Raw genomic sequence first — 17540 nt, forward strand, 5'->3', positions numbered from 1 at the left:
AGAAGGCAGTGAATACAACCAAGGAAAAGTCAGATCTTCACAGAGACCTGTTTTCCCTATAATCTGTTTCTAGTGTACAAAAAAAAAATAACCCTTCTAACTAAAAATATCCAATTTTGCCTAACCAACATTAATTTTAAAGCTACTTCTAAGGAAGCAACAGGTTATTTCTTATTTTAAAGCTATCTAAGATTAGAACAAGCAAACACTTCAAAGAAAAAAGAAAAAATAATTTTTAATATGATGGCAAATTTTGCTTAACTATATCAATTTCATTAAATATTGATTATTTCCCATGTTCCTAGATATTGTGTGCTAAGAATTGATGGGGTTAAGAGATCTTACAAAGGCCTAAAATATTCCAATAGAATCATAATATCACAAGAGAAAAAGTAAAATTTATTTTTGAAAAATAAAAAAGTGAATAATGTCCATTCTTTCTTTCTTTTTTTTTTAGGTGTTTGTTTGCCAGGCAATGGAGTTAAGTGGCTTGCCTAAGGCCACACAGCTAGGTAATTTTTAAGTGTCTGAGACCAGATTTGAACCCAGGTACTACTGACTCCAGGGCCAGTGCTTTATCCACTGCACCACCTAGCCGCCCCTATGCCCATTATTTCTTAAAGTGAGCTAGAGAACAAAAAAATAGCACTTAAAACAATAGTTTTAAGTTAATTTCTACATATAGATAACTATGTACAGTTCAGTAAATTTCTTGGCAATAAGGTATATATCAGTTCTTGGGCTTACTTATTTTTTTACTGAAAGATATAGACAGGATCATTAATGGTGTTGACTAAGTTGCTAACTAGAACACTCAACAAATACTCATTTATCAAGTGCCTATTATTATCAGGCACTAGGGTTACAAATTACCTGTTGAGATCCTCCAACATCAAGAACCTTATATGTGTAAAATTAAGTAAATATAAGCCATAAATAAAATACTTATCTGGGAAACAAAGAGCAATAACTATCAGAAAGAATCAAAACGTTTATTTGATAAGAGCTGTTCAAATATACTATCAACCCCACATCAACAAAAAAGTATGTTTGAAGTCTTATTCTGTTGAAAAGGAACATGGATTTTCTTGAATATGATTTTGGGTTTTAGGAGAGAACTAAGTTATCAAGATGATTATAGAGTTATACATTTTCATGATGATGAATGATTCCCAACTTGAGGATGAGATGTAACATCATACTTTTACCTTTCCCAACATAAATATCTTATACTCACTGATAAGTACCAGTCAGTGTACATGATGATACCCAAGTCTGTCTGCACGTCAAGATTCTGTAGCTTTGACATGGCTTTCTCTTGGGATATGATCACCAGAATGATGCTTATGTAGTTTTAAGCTGCATGTTAATAAAATTTCTCTAATAGTATTAAGGGATACTTGGAACAGCAGAAATGATAATACAGATTTTAAAGATGAGAGCTAAAATTTGACCAATTCAAAGATAATACAACTGAGCTTGAGATGATCATAAGACAGATGAAGCAAATGGACTTAGTAGCAAGACTGGACTACATTATTAGAACTGATGTCAAATCTTAATGTCAAAGCCAAAATGTACCTGAAAATTTAAATACCTTCCAAAAAGTCAATTAGAAAGTAATGCCGAAGTCCATAAAATTTGAGACTCTAGGTTCAGAAATAGGCACTTTAGCCTGAATCTTCCAGAGGATCCCATAAAGCAATAACTAATAACTAACTGAAGGTCATCTCTGGAGAAATCAAAGATTTTTATTCTAAAATAATCACTCAATGATCATCTTAAGAAACTTTAGAATTACTAGGAAAGAAGGCATGTTACACATGTACAAAAAGCATTTTCTGTGAGAATGCCAAAATTATTAAACTTTTAAAAGGTACATACCATTTTTGTGGAAGAAACCAGTAAATGTAAGCTGTAGATGAGCTGACAAGCTAAACAAAGAAAAGGAAAAATTAGGATGTGTGCTCAAAGTTCATGATGACAAGACTGGTTATTTAAATTTCCTGTAAAGTACTCTTGGGAATTTGTCGTGCAAAATTAAAAACTTAGGTTTTATGCCAAAGTACAGTTTCTACCCCCTCATTTCTAATTACTAAATATTTTTACTTCTGGTTCACATTGTCCAAAATCCTATTTTGCTTAGCTTTTGAAGAGAAATCAAGAGGATGAATGTTTTCACACAGATAATTCTCCCTCACTAAAAGAAGTTCTATTAGGAAAACAGATGATCCAAAAGGATTATTTTTCTATGATTTAATTTTGCAACTGGTAAAATGGGAATATTTGTCTTCCTGTTTTCAAAAGAAGGCTGTTAAAAGAAAAGTGGATCCATCCAAACTACTTTATATATTCTCCTGCTATAGAAATTTAAGACATTTTTGCAAAACAGTTAATTTTGTTCCTCTATAAAATTACGATGGTCAAAAAACATGTTTAAAACATTGCCTCGGACAGACATCAATGTACTGGGAACAATTTTATTTGGTTTCAACATATACAGCTTAAATCTAATTTCAGGAACACGAAAAGAGGAAACCATTAAGATGATTGTTTTAAAGGCATATCTAAGTGGGAAAGAAAATTACAGAGATGAAACAGATGAGAAAATGAAAAACTGAGCAGAATTATCAACCACATAAGACATTCCCGGTAACCTCACAGTTTACTTTTGGAAAACAAAAAGAAAGACCACAGAATCGGCTGATTAGGTGGTCACACTAAGCATTTGGTTTCAGGAACCATGTTGCAAGTGAAAGGAAAGGGGTAAGATGTTAAGAATATGGAGGTAAAACGCTATCTGTTCAAGAAAGAAAGGAGAGAAAACAAAGTTTCAAATGAAGATTTTACAGGAGTATTCAGCTATTCATTTCTTTTTGCAAAAGAGGAGGCGTAAGTGGAAAGGGAATGGTGATGTTAAAGATATGAGAATGTAAGGTCCTAAAGAGGGTGGAACACAGATATAAAGTTTGACCTAACAGAGATCTACTTTCCTCCAAGACAAAGGAAGGACTGAGATGTTGAATGTAGAAGGCAGGTCTTCTGAAGTAAAGTAGATTGGTGAGAGTAAGCTCACCATAGATGACTTCTAGTGGGGCTTTGTTCAGGTGTGAGTGGGGAAGGAGTCTTAAAGAGATGAAAGCTTTCAAAATACCTGCTTTTGGAAGTACAACAAGGGGAAGGTAGTTTTCATAGATAAAAGAATTGTTGAGCAATATTGAGATCTTAGCTAATGTTTTATGCCATAAATTTTAAGTAACCCATAACATATGGTCATTAAACTTCAAATAGCCAATAGCAACATAACATTATCCATTTTAAGTTTTGTGGAAACACATCTGTCATATCTAGTATAATCCTGTTATTTTAAAATTGAAGGAAACTGAATCTCAGAAATTATATAATCTGACATTTCATTCCCTTCTGAAAATGAGGTAATTTTATATAAATGTGAAAATGTCTCATTTCATATTGTTGATTTTCACGTGTTGAGTTAATCTAAATTCTATCTAATTGTCTGTAAAATTAATAATCTATGCATAAACTAGGACTCAGAAACTTAAATCGCAATTGTTTCAGAGGCAACTTTATTTTAATTCCTAAGCTCTACATCATTGTCAAACTCAGGATCCCAAGTATTTACCATAAAAGGTATTAGGGGCAGCTAGGTGGTGCAGTGGATAGGGCATGGGCCCTGAAGTAAAGTAGACCTGAGTTCAAATCCAGTCTCATACACTTAATAATTAAGCAGCTGTGTAATCTTTGGCAAATCACTTTAACCCCATTGCCTTACAAAACTAACACACAAACAAAAAACAAAAAAAGGTATTATATCTAGCAGGAGCAAACATAAATATCTTGAAGGACTCTGGTGTTTAAACATTAAGGCCCTCTAGCTGACATAATTATTAGCTTGAGGATATAAACTTTTACCTGATCACAAAACACATACATTAAAAAGCACAACCAATTACATAATTCCAATAATCTGACAAAATAATTCTGTGGTTCATCGTAACTACAAAACTCAAACAGTCTATCTTACATTCTTGATGTTTAAAGAAAAATTCAACAATTCATAGAATAAATATGTAATTCCCCGCTTACCAATGTGAAAGGCATTAGAGGTTTGGAGGTGAAAAATGGGAAGACAGGCTATAAAAAAATCCCAGCAAATCTTGGTTTTAACAAACAAAATCCCAACATAAAGATTGAGGGCAAGAGAAATTTCTAGCCAAGTCTGTGGCTTAGAATCATTAAACTGTCCATAAAAACAAATATGAAACTTAATTTATTACTTAATTTCTAGACAGTCAGAAATTATCATTATGGTTTCCTACAACACACTTTACATTTGTACTACCAACCCTGGTAATAGATTCATCTGAAGTGACAAAACCCTCCCAATACCACCTACTCCAGAAGATTTCAATATTACCTACCAATAGTTACCTGCACTCCAGTGATTACAAAGATTTGCTGATAGAACCTAGAATATTCTCCCTTCTCCTGAGGCTTCTCTATACTTCTGATCCTACACTTGGTTCATATATTGGCAACTCTACCATTCCAATCCTAGGTTATTCTTTTCACTGAACTCTTACTGCACTTTAGCAGTATTCAACATTCACTCACTTACTAAATAATTCTTAAATACAGTCATCACTTTGCTGCTAAACCTATGGATACAAGAACAGTCAAGCAACACCCTGGGGAAAAGAATGCACAAAAACTTCATCCATACAAGATCTATGCTGTGTAAATGGATGGTGCTGGTAGAGATGGGGAAGGCAGTTGGAATGGTCTCTCATAGGTGGATTTTGTAACTATTTTGAAGGAAACTTGAAGCAGATTATTGTAGAAAAAGGAGAATGAGTATAAAAGACATGAAGTCAAAAAGCGTAGTGTGGAGGGCAGCTAATTGGCCCAATAGACAGGTCCTCCTGACTCCTGGGCCATTGCTCTGAGTACAAAATGGGCCTCAGACACCTAATAACTGCCCTAACTTTTTTGGAATTTGGGCAAGTCACTTAACCCCATTGCCTTAAATATTTTATTTAAATATCAAATGTTTAAAAAAAAAGTACAAAAACAAAAAAGGGGTTTCTGAATGGTTATCAGAATATATATTTGTGGTTCAAGATTACTGGAACGGTCTGTTAGGGCCAAGGTTTCAAAGGTTTTTTTTATAATCTACCATTTTCCATATAGACTCTTTGCCTTCAGTTAGACTGCTAGTCTGGACCATATCTATCAGAACATCTAAATGCAAACCCCAGTGTCATATACTAGTGAGCACCTATTTATTCATCAGGATGATGATAACTATTTTTTAATAGTTTTAATAGTTTTTGATTTTAAGTTCTTCCCAGGCAGAGGCTGCAGTAAGGTTTTCTACATTTTTAACTTTTACAGGATACATTTACTTACTCAAGATAAAGATGACACTTCCTGATATATATTTAACATATACAATTTTTTCCAGAGGACTGATGATGCAATCTCCTGCTAAAGACATGAATAGCTCAAGGCAGAGTGATTAAGAGCCCACCTTTTTCATGTTAGCTGTAAAAATATTTTGTGTATATCTGATACTAGAGTATTTTTATTGCTTTTTCATTGAAGGGGATAGAGAAAAGATTTTTATTAATTGAAAAAATTTAAGTACTTTTTAACAAACTGGATGATCATATATATCACGCACAAGTATTATTTTGCACTGCTGTTCTTTGTGAGAAATAGCAGGCATGAGAGGAGATAGCAGTTTCAAGTTAGCAAGAACTATGTTCAAACCCTATCTTAGAAATATAGTAGCTTTATCCTTCAGGGTTAAATCAGAACCTCTCAGTGGTAGCAGATGCTAAACTATTGGTAGAGTAAGTTTCTTCACCGAGAATTCTATAATAATGACATCAGAGGACTAGTCAAGAAAAAAGTGATTTGTTTACGTGCTCTAGTCCTTTCCTAAACTACAGCTTATAGCAAGGAAAAAGCCTAAACACTACAGGTCCTCCTTGAAGTTTATTCCTGTTTTTGGATTCTGAAGGCATGTAAGGTTTTCTAAATTAAATTAATGAATGAAATGTCAGTTTTTAACTTTTTTCCTTTCTCCCATTTTTGAATGGTTTATGTTTTGAACTTGCCACATGAACTACAGTATAAGAGGGAAGATGAGTCATAGTAGACAAAGGGCTGGCCTTAGAGTGAACAATGGGCTCCAGTCTCATCCCTCACAACTCACTATTCTGACAGTGATCTTGGCCCTGAAATGAGAGGTGGGGGAGAGAAGGCTTGATCTGAATTGTTAGATTAAGTTTTCTTAGCTAGTAATTTCCTATTATCAATTTAACCACAGGTCCAGTGCCTCACCCTATCTGGTATATTAGTTTAAAAAAAAAAAAGGCAAAAAATAAAAATAAAGAAATATATTCTTCAATGGAAAATAGCATTTGAGTTTCAGGTCTCAAGAACTCTGCTTACCAAACCAATTTTGTGGCTACCAATAAAGATCAAGTTTCTTGATATATAATTAAACAACAGTATCAGACAAATACTGTATCCAACTAGTTTCAAATACCTTTTTTGAAGTAAATTATTTTAGACTTGACACATTGTGAAAGATACTTGATACAATTAAGGTTCATTATAAAACTTTTGAATGATATAAATGATTGATGAAATTGTTCGCTAAGTTTGAAAAAATTAATATAAAAATTCAAAAATAGCAAATCAGGGTGGCTAGGTGGCACAGTGGATGGAGCACCGGCCCAGGAGTCAGGAGTACCTGTACCTGGGTTCAAATCTGGTCTCAGACACTTACTAATTACCTAGCTGTGTGGCCTTGGGCAAGCCACTTAACCCCATTTGCCTTGCAAAAACCTAAAAAATAACAAGTCATAGTTGATTAGCATATCTAACTTATGAAACCTCTTTTACATATGAATAATTTCATTTGATCCACTCCCACTGCCTGAGCAGTTAAACAGTATCTGGAGCTAAAACTCCAAAAGAGCTTTCCCACAGAAACAATGTTATCAATAACATTAAGGTCTATAATGCTATCAATACGGTGGATCACTTAAAAGAGTTAGATAAGTATCTGTGAAATACCCAAGGAAACTACCAATTATTAATAACATTGTTTCCATAGGAAGATTATTTCCAAACTCTACATTTATAAAAAGACTTCTTAAACATAACAATCATAAATTCATAAATTAGTGATGGGTTCCGTATAGAAACATCCCAAGCATAGTTTTCTCCTTGGTGAAAAAATATTCAAGTCATGAAACTATGTCAATTCATTAATAAAATTTTAAAAATTTGACCAAAATGTTTTCAAAACAAATCATGAAAATTGTATGTTTCTAAATGTAAAAACTGATTAATCAAATAGTAATGCATAATCAATTTTTACATTTTAAAAACAAAAATACAATTTGTTTACATGACAAAAACTAGAGAAAAGATGTACATAATCTATTCAAGACCTTTCTTTAAGCAACATGAAACAAAAAGAGTTCAGGATAGGGCTTAGGATCAGTTACTGGGCTCTGCCACTTGGCATTACTTATTGGGCAAGTCCTTTAAATTTTGCAGGTTTCAATTTCATCTGAAAAAATATCTGGACTAGCTTTCTAAGATGCCTTTTCCATCTTTTAATTGTCTGAGCAATTATTTCTGTCAAAATTCTAATCCTTTAGCAGTTTTACACCAATACATCAATACATCAATAAAGAATGTTCCTGGCTTTTTTTAGGTACTCTATTTTAAAAATATTTTGACATCTTTTTTTGGCATGCCTTTCACAGGAAGACAATCTACTCATTTGTTTCCAAACCTGATGAGAAGGACAGAGATATAACTGAACATTCGAGGATTTAAGAAACATTCAATGAGTAAGCATATATTACTGAGCCAAAACAGTGTCCTAGGTGCTGGGGAAACAAGTGATGTTTTGTCCTTCCTTTTCAAAGAAGTCCATGATGAGTTAAGTGAACTGGATTTGAGTGATGGGGGGCCTGGGCTAAGTCATCAACTTTGATTTGCCCCTCTGAGTCCAGTGGCCAAATTGGAATTGACTGGAGACAACCTTGGATGTGAGGCAGTCAGGGTTAAGTAACTTGCCCAAGGTCATCTAGCAGTAAGTGTCAAGTGTCTGAGGTCAGATTTGAACTCCCTTTCTCCCAACTCCAGGGTCTGCTTAAATCTTCTGCACCACCTAGCTGCCCTGCTGAGGATACAACACAAACAAATGAAGTTACCTCTATCAGTCAGGGTGAAGCTTGGGGGGGATATCCTAACAGTCCCTCTCTTCATAAATTTGAAGGCCTGTCTTGAAAAAGAAGGCCTATCTCAGTTACTGTCTTTTCCCTGAAAATTCTTAGGATTAAAATGGGAAAAAGTTACATATAAAGGTCTCACTACAGAACCATTTGGGCCACCCATCTCAGGACGCAATGAACTCTTGAGCACTGGATGTAGTCAAGTTGTTTAAATGGAGCTAAAGAATTCACTAAACAAGGATTCCTAGATGAGCTCTCATATCTTTTATGAGATCTCATCATGGTTGGCATCTTTTGCCTTCTTTATCAGTCAAACGCACTCAAAATTTATCTTACCTATGAGATTCTTGATCTCCTTTCATTTTCTCAACTTTTGATAGCATGTCATCAACTTTAAATGTTTTCCTACAAGAAACAGAGAAACAGTTAATTGCTTCTCAATTGAGAAGAACAATAAGTGAATATTTTAAAGGCACTACAATAAAACAAGATGGAAATTTTTGGTTTTGACTCATTTGTTGACTTAAGGAAGTTAATCAGATGGTGTTGATCAAGTCTAACAACTGGTGTTCCTTTTCAAAACAATTTATGAAGATTACTGTATAGTAAAACAAGCATCTGGATGTTATCATTAATACCTGGTGACTATCTTAAACTTTTAGCCTCTGCCAAAGTAACATTTTATGAAGATTTGGAAAAAGCAAACTAAAACACCTATTCCATACTAATGTATCAAAGGTTTAAAATCCAGAACCTTTTTTCTTACAGAACAGTGGAAACTAACTTTTAAATCTGATTAAAATCGGTAAACAGTCATAAAAATATTTTAAGTTAATTTTTAGGGTGCACAATAAGCGATTAGGAATTTAATACTAAATGGTAAATCAGCTTCATTGACAGAGGAAAATCTAAAATATATAAGGAAAACACCATCACACTTAAAGATAAGTTTAGTTATTAATGTTTTAAAAAGTTCTAAAAAAATCTAATACAAATTTTTATGTTGCTACCAAATATAAAGAATTCCAAAATATAACAAAAAAATCCAGTCATATGTAACTGAATTTAATAAAATCTTTATTTTGTAGATAATTATGTTAATGAATAGCTGATTCCTGACATTTAAGGTATTGCTACACATCTTTTCATAAAGTTTATCTGATAACATTTCCTATCATGCTCACTGTTTCAAAAAAATATTAAGATAAATGTTAATGTACATTCCTTGTAGTCTCTTGGAAATGATGTCAGCAGAGACCACCAAGATTAAGAAGATCAATTTTACTTGGAGTCATAAGATTATAATGTACCAAATGGTAATCAAAGAAAACATCACTTTTAGTATTTAATTTTAATACAAATGTATTTTCAAATACAGCTATAGTTGGCAACCACAAGTTCCACAAAAAAGAAAAGCAGGAAAATAAAGCAAAAATATTTTACTTTCCTGATTAAGAACCTTTCTACAGAAATGTTTATATAGGAATCAAAATGCTACATCTTGCTCACAGACTCTTCCTAATCAGGTTAATGAGGATAGGTTAGCCTGAACCAGACACTGCCTTTTTAAACTGTCGATCCACTCATTTTATGCACTATAAAATATAAACTGGAAAAATTTTAAGATACATGTGAATGCAGGCTCACGGTATGAATAAAAAAATTTGATTTTTATAGTTTATAATTATCATTTTTACCCATCACAGTAGCTACACAAAATCCAAAGGTGATTTTGAACCTTGTTTGCTATGAATGCATTTTTTCATTTCACTTCAATAAAAGCAGAGGTTTCCTTGGAATATCAATTAAAGATGTGAACAGCAGTAGTGGCAACAAACCCCAAGGTCCTTGTGTGTCTTAGTAGCTTCAGGTTTTGATCACTTCCCAATATAAATATGAAGGAGGATCACTTCTTTTGGCTGCTTCCCAACACAATGTGTCTTGTATGAAGAAAAGGCAGCTAATTTTTTACTTTTAACATTTAAAAATGTTAATATTTATTGGCATTTAAATTAAATTTAATATTTTTACTTTTAATATGTATTGGCACTTAAATCCATCATTTTTACATGCACACTTGGCATTTACATTTATAAATATCACTAAAATCTATGATAGCAAGACTATTCTTTTTATTTTCATCTAGTGGCTTGAACAGAATAGCAATAAGTTATTAAATATTTGCCAAAATTAATTATTTCCAAGTAAGTTCTGATTCAATTTATGTGGAAAGTTTAGAGACTAAGACAGATACTACCTTTCTGAAATGGTTAAAATAAAATCTAGCCTGGTGGAAAAAGGATAATTATAAACTATGGTCTATTCCCCTCTTTTCAATGCCATGAATCACTGAACAGAGCAGCACAATAGAATGCATCCAAATTTAATCACCATGTGAAGAAAATAGCATCAGTATAAAGAACCACCTTAGGAAAATTAAATATTCCACCTATCCCTACACTATAAATGTGTTTCAAATCATTAAAAGGTGTTCAAAAAGTAGGAAATATGGAATGACTTTTTAAATCTAACTTTTAGAAAATTCTTAGAATTCATAAGCAATTCAGATTACACCTGATGAAATGACTGATGACAGGTTAGGGGGGCAGCTAGGGTGGTGTAGTGGTGGATAGAGCACAAGCCCCCTGTAGTCAGGAGGACCAGATTTCAAATCCGACCTCAGTCACTTAATGATTGCCTAGCTGTGTGACCCCACTGCCTTAGATAAAAATTAAAGGATATGAAGAATGGTAGGTTAAGTGACAGTCTGAAATGATAGTGTGGTTCTATTTAAAAGTCTTAACAAGTCAAGAAAAGCAAATCAGAACCACTATAGCAATGAAAAAAAAAGGGGGGGAATAGGCAGAACTTCAGATGGACTTGAAAACAAAATACTTTCTCATTTTGCTATTTTGTGAATTCATTTGAGTTACATTTTATTTTTGGCAAGGCAAGTAGGGTTAAGTGGCTTGCCCAAGGCCACACAGCTAGGTAATTATTAAGTGTCTGAGACCGAATTTGAACCCAGGTACTCCTGACTCCAAGGCCGGTGCTTTATCTACTACGCCACCTAGCAGCCTCGAGTTACATTTTATTTATATTTTATTATTGCAAATATCAATCCAGAATAAACACTGCCCACCAAGTACTCTAGGAAAAAAGCACTCTTTCATAACTTTCTTGAAAATATATACATAAGAACTAAATTTGTAATTTCATTAATACAGAGAACTCCAGGATCAGGAAAGTTTCTCTACCAATGCTAGAAGGCAACATCTCTACAACTACCATTCTCAGAGAGTTGCCTAAAGTGGTATAAATGTATAAAAGGAAAATGTTTAACCCAAAAAAACCTACATTGCAACAGAATGTTAATTTATGGTTTTTAAAGTTAATATGCAACCCTGGAGTAGTCTAGAGGCATTTACTCAGGGTTACATTTAATGATGTCTTAAGTGGCACTTAAACCAGGTCTTCCCAGCTCCAAGGTCAACTCTATCCAACTACCCCATGAATGAGTTAGTATTCATTAAACTAGTGTGGAAAGTTATCACCTTAGAAAGCTACATACTTATTTCAATAATTCGATCACTGTTGACTTAGAGAGTAGCTAAAAATGAGCAATACCAGTAGTATACGCTCAAAAAGTAACTAGCCTGCTGAAGAAAACTGAGACAGAATTTCAACTCAACACTGCCACCTCCATTCATATAAATCACATAGATTTTCTTGAGAAAATAAATTCTGATTTCCCTATCCCAGGTAATAAAAAAAAAGATAGTATTTCCACAATTCCAAAAAAGCCAATTCAATTGAAGAGCAAGGGAAAGGACAAGAATTAAAGTTTATTAAAAACAAAACTAAATATGGTATCAAACATTTTAAACTATTTTCATATTGGTAAAAGAAATGAGATCAAGTAGCACAATAAAAATGACATGAAAATAAAAATAAACTGTATTAAGGATTGAGTTAATTCTGAATTTATTTTGGTTTTTAGTGGATCAATTCTTAAAGCACATGAATCTTAGTCTTTCTTAAGCTTTATGCTGAATATTTCTTCCAGTAATAAAATGATGGTAACAAGCCAATGCAAGCAAAATGGTTAGGCTTTAATGAGTTAAGACCTCATTTGCAGATCAAATTTTCTAAGAACTGTATAAGTCACCTACATTTACACCTAGAATCTTTCATTACCACTCAACTCAAAAACATTTATAAATAAGGATCCTCAGGGTTTCTGGCCTATTATTACTTTACACAGCCAACTGGTCCAAACAATGATCAAGGCTTAGGCTGGAGTATTAATGAGTGATTTGGGTTTAAGGAATGGTCCTTACGAAAACAGGTCTCAATATACTCAAATATAAAATGGAGAAGGGGGAGGTAGGTACTTGCACTGAGTGAGAATTTATAGTCTAAGAATACCAAAGGCTTCCAAAGAGAATCGGATTCCTGTGAAGCTTGAAAATATGTTGGAAAAATCAACTGTCAAAATTAAGAAAGGGTGAGGGCACTGTAAAAAGTTGATGCACATCACACTGTACAGCCTAACAGCAACATGGGAGCAATGATCAACCTTGATGGACTCTCTCATCATTCCATCAGTGCAATCAGGGACTATTTGGGGCTGTCTGCAATGGAGAATATCTGTATCCAGAGAAACAACTGTGGAATTTGAACAAAGACCAAGGACTATTACCTTAAATTTAGAAAAAAAAACTGATATCATATTGCCTGATTTTGCTGTCTCTTATACTTTGTTTCTTCCTTAAGGATCAATTTGGATCAATGTATACCATGGAAAACAATGTAAAGACCGACAAATTGCTTTCTATGGGGGGGGGCGGCAGTAAGATTGGGGGGCGGCAGTAAGATTGGGGAAAAATTGTAAAACTCAAAATAAATAAGTTGATGCACAGAGGCAGGAGATGGCAGATCACATAGTAGAGAATTTCAAATACTTTAATTTGTATAAAGCACAAAATTCATGGAAGGAAATTGTATAATAAGGATGCATAAAAAAATGTGCTACACTTTCAATACCAGACCAAAGTAGTTGATGTTTAAGGTGGCAGACAATGGTAGTCACTAAATGAGTAAAGAAGAAATATGATGAGACATCTGCCATATTATTTTCAGGTAGTAAATTAGTCTAATCAAATTATTAAATGCAGTTCTTGCTTGATATAGACTGCCAAATAATATATAATATAAAGTTAAAAAAAAACTAACTCTTGGAGAAAAAAACAACTCCCATGAAAGTTGTACTAAAAACTTCATAAACTAAAATAGATAGAAATGATTAAAATTAAGTCTCCTTTCATTTAAAATATTATATGAACCAATACCAAAGTTGAACATTTTCACATGCCTTAATCAACACACCAATATTCTGAAGGCAAAAGAAACCTAACTGTACACATTTGAAAACAGATTTTAAAATTTTAATCTTATTTGTAAATGATGAGGGATTCTAAGCTGCTTTGGCAGGAGTCAAGAAATGAGAGCTTTTCTACCTAGTGGCTCATACTTAAAAGTTGACTTAAGTCTTTCTTTCATTGCTCAGGGGGCGCCAAGTAATAGAGTAGGCAGTAAATAATTACTTTGTTGTGTTCACATGCCTAAGACCATTCTACTGAGCACTGTAAATTCTCCAAGTCATAAAGTTTAGATATAACTACTTGCCCATGGCAAGAATTTATGCCAGGTCAGAATGGAAAAAAAAAAGCCAATTTCATTCATTTTCCTCCTATGTGTCTGGGGGAAGACAAATTTTGCTATAAAAATACATGACAGCATCTGAAAATATTGAATGACATATTTATCCAGTCAACCCCCTCCCACTTCAGTTTTTACATTTAAATTTTAAGTTTAAACAATGCTTATATTAGTTTTAAGTAAGATTCATAAAATGTACCTTTTGACGTTTGTTCTGGAGTTTCGGTGAGACATGTAAGTTAGAGTTCTGTGCAAAAATATTGGCTATAAAAAAGTTCAAAAAATTGTTAAAATTAAATATAGATTAAGTACTAAGTAAAGTTATTGATTAGTATTGTCAAAACCTTACCGCTATGAGATTTCGAGTCCGCAGAAATCTATAGATCTGTGTCGGTTCTGCATAAGGGGAAAAAAAATCCAGATATCAAAATCATTACAATAAAAATTCAGTCATCCTGAAAATTCTATGCTGTATACCAAAATCCAAACCATACTTTACCAAAAGTTACATTTGCCTCCAATAAACTTCTTACTACCACAAGGACTGTTTGTCTAATTATCTACCATTTATTTAAAAAGCAGTGGAGAAAACAGTGACTGCCTTTTGTAAAAATCAACATTTCTCAATCCAAGTGAGCAGGTTTTACTGTTTTTAGCACAATGTACATAAGAAGGTAACATTTACTAAATAAACCCTTTCCCTTCATGTACTTGTCATAGCATCTCTGATGTGGTGATGCCATGACAAGTACATAAACTGAATTTTGAGTGAGGGTGTTATGCTAAGTTGCCAATCTCTCTACTCAGAAACCATTTGAATCCAGTGGCCAGATATAAAATCATGAGGGCTGAAGATGGTCCTGGATGAGAGGCTACCAGGGTTAAGAGACTTGCCAAGGTCACACAGATAGCAAGAGTCAAGTGTCTTGAGGCTAGATTTAAACCCCTGTTCATCCTGACTCCAAGGTCAATGCTCTATCCACTGTCCCATCTAGCTGCCCTAAATATAGGCCCTACCTGTCAGCCTTTCAAAATATTATGTTGATGAAAATACTCAAAAACTTATTTTAGGTAACCCCTTATAAGTAGCAGAGAAAAGCACTCCAAATTCTCAGTTGCTACACTAATAATCTTAATCTTTTAGATCTTCAATACTGATGCACTGCTCAAGACTAAACTACAAAACTATACACACACACACACACACGTATGTATATATACAGCCGCTTTTTTGGACCACCAATTAGTTTTACTTTGCTACATACACCTTAGATAAATCATTTCAATAATATACCCATCTCTTTATCATAATACTTTACTAGATAAAAATAAATTCTGACTATCCTCAATTCATACTAGATTTTTTTCCAAAATGGGGCAGTTAAGTTATAATAACTGAATTTCACTTCAACTGTACTTGAATTAAAGTCCTTACTATAAAACAAAAATGTTCAGCCATATTCAATTCTTTGTGACAGTGGTAGATGTTTTCTTCGAAAAGATTTTGATGTGAGTTGCCACTTCCTTCTCCAGCTCATTTTTACAGAAGAGCAAACTGAGGCAAACAGGGTGGAGTGATTTGCCCAGTCAACATATAGCTCTTGCCAGGTGTCTGAGGCCAGATTTGACTAGGTCTTCCTGGCCGGAGGAAGTGCTCTGCATTTCACCACCTAGCTGTCCCTCAAAGAGGTTCCGGGTGTGGAATGGGACCTAGTCATGGTAATTAACGTGGGATTCCCCATCAAGAGAGCAAAGTCTCCGAATTCAACAGTAAACTCTGGGACAACAGCTTTTCAGAGTCACCCCAAGTGACAAAAGGAAAAATATGAAAATGACTTAATCTTAAAGTTTTCTTGCCAATAACATTTCAGATCTAGCTAATGGCTGGATGGGATAACATAAGGTAGTTATGTGTTTCTACTACAACTACACTAGCAGGCTCATCATCGCTGGGCTTTAAGGGTGATTATTATTTTCAACAATCGAAGCTCACCTAATTTTGAAAGCAGTTTAAAAATTGAAAAAGATGAGCCTCGTTCATGTCGAGGCTAAAGTTTCACTTCAATAAAAAATTGGCATCTTTGAAGCTCCAGTTCAAATTTTCTCATCCCAAGGAAGATGTGGAAAACCCATATTCCACGGAGGAGACTTCTCTTCTCCAAGAACAACTGTCACCGTGAACTTTTAGATGCTGGATGTAAACTTTCACAAAATTTCTAAATGAGAAAGCTCTCTCCAAACTACAGGATATGCTGAAGAGAGAAGGGCAAAAAATAGACCTAGCACCTATTCCCCAAGAATTCGGATTTTATGATTAGAATTCTGATGTTAGATCTATTTTTTTCCTCCCTGAAAAATTACTCATCCCTAAAAGACACGAAGAAGTGGAAGCAAGGTGACGAAAATGCTGCGTTCACATAAAGATTCCCGAAACTGCTAAAATGTAGGCAGTTCGCTCGCACCCCCAGAAAGGTTTGGAGAGGATGAGCCGGTGGCGGAAGCTCCCCGCCCCCCAGGAGCATCCCTCCCCGCTGCCTCCCTCTCTCTCTATCTTTCCCATTGACTCATTCGCAGCCCCGGACCCTCCGCCCCCCCCCGGGCTCCCTCGTGGAGGGTGCGGAGCCGGGCAGAGGCGGCACGCCGGGGAGTGGGTGCTGCCCCCCGCCGCACGCGGGGTCCCCGGGCATGGGGGAAGGGCAGTCCCTTGTTCTCCGGGGAAGGGGCCCCGAAGCGGAGTGCAGAAGGTCACTTACTCACGAAGACGGGGAGTCCCTCAGCGTGGGGGCGCGGGGGCCCCGGACTCCGCAGCGGAGTCTCTGACTCTGGGGGGTGCCGGGGGTCCCTGAGCCTGAGCGCTGAGGGGGGGGGCCTCGCTCGGGAGGGGGGGGGCCCTCGCTGCGGGGAAGGGGTCCCCACGCCGCCCCCCGGCCCCCGCGCACTCACTCTCGAAGGCCTGCAGGAAGAGCTCGTGGTCAGCCTGGACCTGCTCCATTTTCGGCTTCTTCACGGGCAGCACGGCGGCCCCCGCCGCCGCCGCCACGGCCGCCGAGGAGGCCGCCGAGGCCGCGTAGCCGGGCCCGCAGCCGCCGCCGCCGCCGGCCTTGCCGCCCGAGGCCGTGGCCGCCACGGCCGCCGAAGCCCCGAAGCCGTGGCCGTGGCCCCCCGCGCCCGCCGCCGCCGCCGCCGCCGCCGCCGCCGGCCGAGCCCGCGCTGGGCCCCGAGCCGCCCCCCTCCCCCACCGCCGCCGCCGCCGCCGCCGCCGCCGCCGCCGCCGTGCTTCTGAGGCGCCATGGCCCAGGAGGCTGGTCCCCGCCGCCGCCGCCGCGAGCCCCCCGCCGCCAGCTCCCCGCCGGGAGGGCGGGCCGCGGGGTCGGGGACGGGGAAGCGCCGGCCCGCCGCGAGCGCCCGCGCGCGGCGGGCAGGCCGGGAGCAGAGGGGAAGGGAAGGGAGGGCGGCCGGCGGGGGAGGGAGGGAAGGAAGCCGCGAGCGCCCGCTCCGAGCCGCCCCGCTCCGCGCCGGAGGCCCGCGCACCAG

The 17540-nt window shown here is 36.7% G+C and overlaps 1 protein-coding gene across 1 annotated transcript in view; it reads right to left on the reverse strand.

Moving 5' to 3' along the window:
* Positions 1-17312, reverse strand: part of SUZ12 (SUZ12 polycomb repressive complex 2 subunit) — a 39326-nt gene extending 22014 nt beyond the window's left edge. Inside the window, 7 exon segments of the mRNA XM_074188979.1 lie at positions 1885-1934; positions 8622-8690; positions 14206-14270; positions 14356-14402; positions 16950-17169; positions 17171-17236; positions 17238-17312. Coding sequence (XP_074045080.1) covers positions 1885-1934; positions 8622-8690; positions 14206-14270; positions 14356-14402; positions 16950-17169; positions 17171-17236; positions 17238-17297 — 577 coding nt within the window. The 5' untranslated portion in view covers positions 17298-17312.
* Between the last annotated feature and the right edge of the window lie 228 nt (positions 17313-17540).

The sequence above is a fragment of the Macrotis lagotis genome, chromosome 5 (genome assembly GCF_037893015.1).
Source record: "Macrotis lagotis isolate mMagLag1 chromosome 5, bilby.v1.9.chrom.fasta, whole genome shotgun sequence".
In the NCBI taxonomy this organism is placed as follows: Eukaryota; Metazoa; Chordata; class Mammalia; order Peramelemorphia; family Peramelidae; genus Macrotis; species Macrotis lagotis.